Genomic DNA, 8,025 nt, shown 5'->3' on the forward strand with positions numbered 1-8,025 from the left:
GTCAACAGGTTGGGCTTTCCTACACACACACACAAACACACACACATTTTAAAGTGTCTTACACGTGCAAAAGGTTTTACTCTTGCAGGACGTGACAGAGAGCCCCATATACTATATGCCATGAGCATTGCTTTTTTTACATGCAGGCCCCACCACACAAAGACACATCTATTTATGACCAAGTCAATACAAAATACTATACAAGACATCCACGTTAGAAGGGGCCAACTAATTAACACACACAAATGCAACATAAAGCTCTCCTTCACACCTGAATGAATGACGTGTGACAGAACCTAATCAAACTTAATCAGAAAATAGTGACAGAGTAATTACAAACAGTTTCTTGATGCAGAATAGCAGATCCTAAAGCTGTCCACAGTTCAGAGGTCAAGATGTTCCACACTTTGTGACTCGCCTACCTGGAGAAAAAACCCACCAACCATACGAAAGTGTTTTGAAAAAGGAATTTATTAATTTCATTCATGGTTTTTCAAAACATTAATCACTCAACATTCTGTACAAACCGGGTGTTCAGCACCCCATCAGCACCCAGAGGACCATGACCTGAGCAGGTCCTCGTTGTAAAGTCTTGGTTTGGAACCTCCCTCCCCCTCTCCCTCCCCGAAGCCTCTCCCCTAAGCCTCTCCCTCACACACACTGGCCGTGTGTAACAGGCTCCAAAGCAGGGCTTAGACGGCCTACTCAGCCCTAAGCTCACCTCAACACACACACAGTGTGTGTGTGTGTGTGTGTGTGTGTGTGTGTGTGTGTGTGTGTGTGTGTGTGTGTGTGTGTGTGTGTGTGTGTGTGTGTGTGTGTGTGTGTGTGTGTGTGTGAGAGAGAGGATGAGTGAGTAAAAGTTGTAATTAGAGGGAGAGTGAGGAGAGCCCTTCAGGAGGGGGGTCTGCTTGGGGGGTCCGGTGGGGGGTCTCCTTGGTCTCAGGAGTCGAGCCGGCAGATGGGGCTGTCGTAGACCATCTGCAGGTTGACCTTGTGGCCCACCAGCTCACGGATGTTGTTGATGCCGTACTTGATCATGGTGGGTCTGGTGTGGGACAGGAAGTTAGACTGTGAGGCACTTCCTTCTGTGTGTGTGTGTGTGTGTGTGTGTGTGTGTGTGTGTGTGTGTGTGTGTGTGTGTGTGTGTGTGTGCGTGTGTGCGTGTGTGCGTCTTGGCCTCTGTTTGTGAGTGTGTGTGTGCGTGAGTGAAGGTGTGAGTGACTGCGTACCTCTCCAGAGACAGCCCCCAGGCGATGACTGTCACGTCCTCTGGGAGCCCCATGGGCAGCAGCATCTCCGGCCGGAAGACCCCCGAGTTCCCCAGCTCCACCCACTTCTTCAGGCCTGAGATACACACACACACACACACACAAAATAATGTTTTGAGAGGTCCCGTTTCGAAGATTTGATTGAATATTAATTCATTAACTCCTGCCCTCAACAGCCTAAATATGGAGTTTCCTGTTTCCTGCTTCTGGTTGCGAAAATATCAAGCAATGGCGGCGGCCGTGAAGGCAGAACCGACAACCTTATAGTGGCCTGTGTAAACCAACGGGGGACACCACGGCTGTATGTCTACGGCGTGTTGGAGGACCCCTACCTTCGTGGTAGCTGAACACCTCCATGCTGGGCTCAGTGTAGGGGTTGAAGGCGGGCTTGAAGCGCAGCTTGGTGATCCCTGGAGGAGGAGGCGAGCAGAGGGTGAGCAGCGTGAGGCTCCAGGGTGGAAACCCAGACAACGAGGTTACGGTGTTATGCTGCGTTCGTTAGCGGTCGGAGGTGGGGAACTCCATCTACACACGGACGCCGAACTTCAAAAATACAAATGTACAATTATAATGATAGATTATAAATGATGATTGGAAAGAAGAGTTTGTTGACAATAGGTGAAGTGACTTTAAATTGCCGTCATCATAATAGAACCCTCCAAAAAGAACCAGTGCCGCTAGTGGTTACAATGCAGCAAACGGCTGTATCGGTATATACTCGGTACCGGCCGATACTCAAGTTCAGGAATTGGTATTTGGAAGGACAACATGGTGTGTGTGACCGTGTGTGGTACGGACCGAGCTTGTTGAAGAACTGGTGCAGGATGCCCATGAGGTCGCCCAGCGTTAGGCCGCGGTCCGCCACCACGCCCTCGATCTGGTGGAACTCCGCCAGGTGGGTGGCGTCCAGGGTCTCGTTACGGAACACCCGGTCGATGGAGAAGTACTTCACCGGCTTGAACTCCTCCTGGGGAGGGGAGGGGAGGGGAGGGGGGAGAGGGAGGAGAGGAGGGAGGAGGAGAGGGAGGGGAGAGAGAGGGAGGGGAGGGAGGAGGGAGAAAGAGGGAGGAGAGCGAGAAGAGGGGAAGGGAGGGAGAGATTTATAATTTGTTCTAAAAATAACTTTAAAAAAAGTATTATTTAATTTTTAGAACAATCACAATATTATGTTCCATTGAATCAAATTCGTGCGTGTGTGCCTGCGTTTCCACACCTGCTGGGCCAGTTTGTAGAGCATGCGCGCGCTGACGGCCGTCGTGTGCGTACGCAGGAGGTTCTTCTGGGCCTCCTCGATCTTCCAGTCGTACTTATACCTGACACACAAACACAGGTGAGCTCAAGACCAAACCCCCTCTCACCAGGTCAGAGAGTGAGTGAGTGAGTGAGTGTCTCACCCCTGTGAGCCGTAGCCCCCCTCAGAGTGGACCTTGCGGACCCTCTCCAGGTATTCTTCGGGGAAACCTTTAGCCTGTGCCGGGTCTGAGGGGGCGAGATGAACACATTAACAGGATGAACACATGACCTGGACGATAACAGGATGAACACATGACCTGGAGGACGACAGGATGAACACATGACCTGGACAATAACAGGATGAACACATGACCAGGAGGACGATAGGATGAACACATGACCAGGAGGACGACAGGATGAACACATGACCTGGACGATAACCAGATGAACACATGACCTGGACGATAACAGGATGAACACATGACCAGGGCAATAACAGGATGAACACATAACCTGGACGATAACAGGATGAACACATGACCTGGACGATAACAGGATGAACACATGACCTGGACAATAACAGGATGAACACATGACCTGGAGGACGACAGGATGAACACATGACCAGGAGGACGACAGGATGAACACATGACCTGGACGATAACCAGATGAACACATGACCTGGACGATAACAGGATGAACACATGACCAGGGCAATAACAGGATGAACACATGACCTGGGCGTTAACAGGATGAACACATGACCTGGACGATAACAGGATGAACACATGACCTGGACAATAACAGGATGAACACATGACCTGGAGGACGACACGATGAACACATGACCAGGAGGACGACAGGATGAACACATGACCTGGGCGTTAACAGGATGAACACATGACCAGGAGGACGATAGAATAAACACATGAACAGGAGGACCAATCCCAGGAAGGAGCGGCAATGGCCCTCCCTCACAGTGGATGAGCTCTGATACGTTCCTCTAAAGAGCCGGTCATGGTAAGGGAATTTTGCTCAATAGGTAGACTGCAGACATCGGCCATCGAACCCAGAACCGTTCCACCCTACACTAGTGGGCCGACCTGAATCCATCACTGAGCAGGACGCCTAGCCCCTCCCTGCTCCTTCAGGACATGTCGGATCGTCGCTTTAGCTAAAGAACATACATCCTTGATCTCATTTACAACGTGGGACTCCACAGCATTGTGGGATGCAAATTGTAGAAGCGTACATTTAAAACGCAAGAAACAGAGCATGAAAACCAGCCCTCTCATCAACGCCATCGCATTTGTATTTAAGTAGGAAATATAACTACAAAGATGGAGGGGGAAAAGGAAGCGCCTCTGACCCGAAATGAAGAAGGTGTCATGCTGGTCTCGGGCAGGGTGCTGCTGAGGCTGGAACAGGGAGTCAAAATTCCAGAAGGAACTCTCCACAAAGTTGTTGGTGGGCATCTCGCTGAAGCTGAGGAGGAGAGAGGAGGAGGTTAGGGTGGATCTTCTGTTCAGTTGTTCCTTCAGGAGGTTAAGGTTAAGTTGAGGGTAAGGGGTTAGGGTTAGCAAACAGCTACGCAGTATGTTGTGTCACTTCATGGACATTCAGAGATGGAGAGTGAGGGGGAGACAGAGAGGGGGGAGGGGGGGGGGGGGGGGGGCATTCTGAAGAAACAGAAGTAAAAACAGATGAACGAGAAAGGGCGAGAGAGAGAAAGACAGAATAAGACATTAATAAAGAGGGGATCAGATGGAGGAGCAAGAGGGACAGGGAGAAAGCGCGAGCGAGCGAGAGAGAGACAAACATTGGACGACAGGACGGGATAAGAGAAGGAAAAGCAGAGAGAGCCAGGAGGGAGGACAATGAGGACGGGGGTCCTGGGACTCACCCCATCTCCAGGAAGATCTGTCTGAACTGGGTGCGGACCTTCAGCAGGGGGTGGAGGTGGCCCGAATCTGGGGCCACGCCCAGGGCCTCAAAGTTATAGGGCTTGAAGGTCTTCTCCTTCCAGCTCCCGCTGAGAGAGAGAGAGAGTGAGAGTAAGAGTGAGAGAGCGAGTGAGAGTGAGAGTGAGAGTGGATTCAGATTCTGGTGAAGGTCAAATGATGAGATTATGACAGAGCTGGTGGATAAGGATATGATGAGGGTTAGGCTCACATGATGACCCCCTCTCCCCTGATGACACCCTCTCTCACCCGATGACACCCAGCCCTACAGACACCAAGCCTAACTTTGTTTATGCATTTAGATTTATTTATTTTGTCCATCGTTATTATAGAGAATGGTTCTCAGACGTTAATGCGAAAATATTAAAAACAACGCGGGCTCAAGTAGTTTTTGTTAGTTATTATATTTATAGATATTTTATACTTTTTGCAGTTTATATATTTCAAACTTTAAACCCAGGGGTCTTTGTAACGGCGGTGACATGACCCTCTATAATAATCATATCTATATATTAATCTATAAAAGGTGTAGGTCAGACTCCTACCTGGCGATCATCTCCGTTGTGAGCTCTGTCTCCTGCTTGGTGATGGAGGTGCTGAAGGAGCTGCCCTTTGAGATCCAGTAGGACTTCACCGTCCTGGAGGAGAACATCCACATGCACCGTCAGTTAACCTCCATCCCGTCAGTTAACCTCCATCCCCGTCAGTTAACCTCCATCCCCGTCAGTTAACCTCCATCGCCGTCAGTTAACCTCCATCGCCGTCAGTTAACCTCAATCCCCGTCAGTTAACCTCCATCCCCGTCAGTTAACCTCCATCGCCGTCAGTTAACCTCCATCACCTCCCCTCACATCATCCCCTCCCAAAACATCATAACCTCTCATCACCACCACCATTCATATCCCTCACCTCCAAACCAGCAATAAAAGCATATTTTTCAAAGCAATGCGTTCCTTTAACTACAATCTAAAGATGTATATAATATGTAGAATGATGATAGAGAGTGTCGGTTCGTACACTTCAGAGAGCAGCTTCCTCTTCTTCAACTCGCTCTTCTCCTTCTCCTCCAGCTTCTCCGCCCCACCCTGAACCTGGAGGAGCTTCTCCCTGACCTGGTCCACAACCGCCTCCACCTGCACCACAGGGTTATATACACACAACCGTGAAGATATACACACACACACACGCACCACACGGTAATATACACACAACCGTGAAGATACACACACACACACACACACAGCCACCGCCACCTGCACCACACAGTAATATACACACAACCATGAAGATACACACACACACACACCTGGTCCACAGCCACCTCCACCTCTCGTGAAAACACACAGATACATGTAGATATACACAAACACACACGCACTTATATGAAGATACATACACACAAAGACACACAGAGACACCCACAACTGGTCCACCACTATACCAGCTCAACACAAACACAATCACACACACACACAAAAAGGAAGTGGAGGACTTACGGCTCTGAAGACCCTGGCTCCGCCCTCGTGGGTCTTGTCCACTTTGATCCACTTGTTGGACATCGCTTTGCTGAAGCCCACCTTCCCGAAGGACAGCTTCTGCTCAGACACACAGACAACCCAGGACTGTGTTAGGCACGTAGAGCAACACACACACACACCATCAGTGTTAGGGACGCATAAAGCTACACACACACAGACAACATCACAGTGTTAGGGACGCGCAGAGCCATATAATACTGTGCTACAAGGACACACATACACACACACACACACACACACACACACACACACACACTGATAGATGCATGGAGCTGGTGAAGCACGATTTGGACATCAATTATAATCACGATTATTTCCCGTGATATTGAGAGTTTGATAATTCATCACGAAGTGCCTTCTGTATAACAGTGGTTTAATAAGTGAAGCCTATTACACATTACATATTTATATGAAAGAGCGAGAGAGAGAAAGCTAAACAACTACTTTGAGAGATTCAAACAGTGCAGACCAACTGAGAGGGGATCTCAAGTCTGTAGCTCAGTGAGCCGCTGGACTGCCTGAGAGGAAACGTACGTTTCCTCTCAGGCAGTCCAGCGGCTCACTGAGCTACAGACGGTAGATAAAAGTTTGTCTAGCGTCTGTAGGTCAGTGAGCGGCTATACTGAGAAGAGTCGTGTGGAGGCTTGTGGTTCACCATGAGCTCGCTCTGGGCCAGCCCCTCGTCGGGGATGGAGCCGAACACCCTCGCTTCGTGGCTGCCCTGCTCGGCGATCTCCTTCCCTTCCTCCGTCAGCTCCCAATGTTTAGAGGAGCGCAGGTCGGCCGAGATCACCTGCACAGTTAACAGGGAACACGGTGTGAGACGGAACCTGCACAAGTAACAGGGAATACGTCCTGAGACTGAACCGGCGGTCGGTGATGTGCAAATAACGTAAACAGGGCGCCGTAGTACAGACAGGAGGCCTAGGACAACACAAAAAAGGACAAGGTGCAGAGAATATGCAGGACTAGGAGATAAACACATGTAGCTTTCAGTTGCTATCTCGTTTATTTTCTCCATTCTGCAGTCCTGTACTGCCTATCTGTCCCGTCTGGGATCGATAAACGATTGTATTGATGTGTTTCACTGATTACGTGCTGTCCGTCCAAGTGACAGCTGAGAGTAAAACCTCAATAGAAACCGATCGCAGACTGCGATTTTATAAAGTCCTAAAGCCACTGGATGAGGACATATTTAGATGATAGATAATAACTTTATTAAAAAAGTGAGATTCCTTTGTTACAACAGCTCAGCAGCAGTGGAAAACACAAAATAAAAATACATACAATAAAAATACAAAGTAGAAATGAGAACAAAAATAGACGCTAAAGTAAAGACAAATATGACAAACAGGGCAAACAAAACCAACGGTATAAACAATATTAATTAAATAGTGGCCCAGTACCAACACTTCACAGCATATTAAAGTGTGCAAATTTAAACGAAAAGGTGAACCCTGAGGGAACCATCTGTGTGATGATGACCCGGTCTGTTGCATCAGTCGGACCGCCGGTGACACCTCCGCTCCCCAGGTGATCAGAACTTACCTCTCCGAGCGCGATGAGGCTCTTCACCGCCCCGACCACCGCCTGATGGTCCAACCCCAGGCTGCCTGCCACCTGGAGGCTGTCCACGCCGTCCTCCGCCTCCTCCACCCGCCGCAAGAGAGTGTCCACTAGTCCGGCGTCCGCCATGCTTCCACTGAGCTCCGGAGCGAAGAGACCGGAAATGACGTTGAACTGACGCTGCAGTGTTGCCAGTTTGGACCAGATTTCCCGACCAATCTGGCAACACTGGCTGGTATACAAGGTAGTCTACCGTAAATGACGGAGTCGACGGGTAAAAACAAATGCAGGACTGCAAACATACGTGCTGGACAAGTTAGACCACAATGAATCGTAGTGTTATAATAATTAGCGACATTGGTCTATTGCGTGTTATTTATATGTCTAGATCTGTCTAAACGTTACCGTTTGAAACCCATTGCACGTTGGCGGTTCAATCAGGACGTCAAGTACAAC

At 49.3% G+C, this 8,025-nt stretch overlaps 1 protein-coding gene across 1 annotated transcript; it reads right to left on the reverse strand.

Annotated features, from left to right (window-relative positions):
- Positions 1 to 452: 452 nt before the first annotated feature.
- On the reverse strand, positions 453 to 7,755 carry farsa (phenylalanyl-tRNA synthetase subunit alpha). The gene is made up of 13 exons (XM_030381617.1): positions 7,552 to 7,755; positions 6,659 to 6,796; positions 5,962 to 6,060; positions 5,483 to 5,598; positions 5,011 to 5,103; positions 4,408 to 4,536; positions 3,874 to 3,989; positions 2,666 to 2,750; positions 2,485 to 2,584; positions 2,070 to 2,238; positions 1,604 to 1,681; positions 1,233 to 1,347; positions 453 to 1,048 (listed from the first exon to the last, which is right to left on the reverse strand). Exons 1-13 carry the CDS (start codon positions 7,696 to 7,698, stop codon positions 943 to 945), a joined length of 1,491 nt encoding a protein of 496 aa, XP_030237477.1. The 5' UTR covers positions 7,699 to 7,755; the 3' UTR covers positions 453 to 942.
- Between the last annotated feature and the right edge of the window lie 270 nt (positions 7,756 to 8,025).

Source organism: Gadus morhua, chromosome 2 (assembly GCF_902167405.1).
Source record: "Gadus morhua chromosome 2, gadMor3.0, whole genome shotgun sequence".
Lineage (NCBI taxonomy): Eukaryota > Metazoa > Chordata > Actinopteri > Gadiformes > Gadidae > Gadus > Gadus morhua.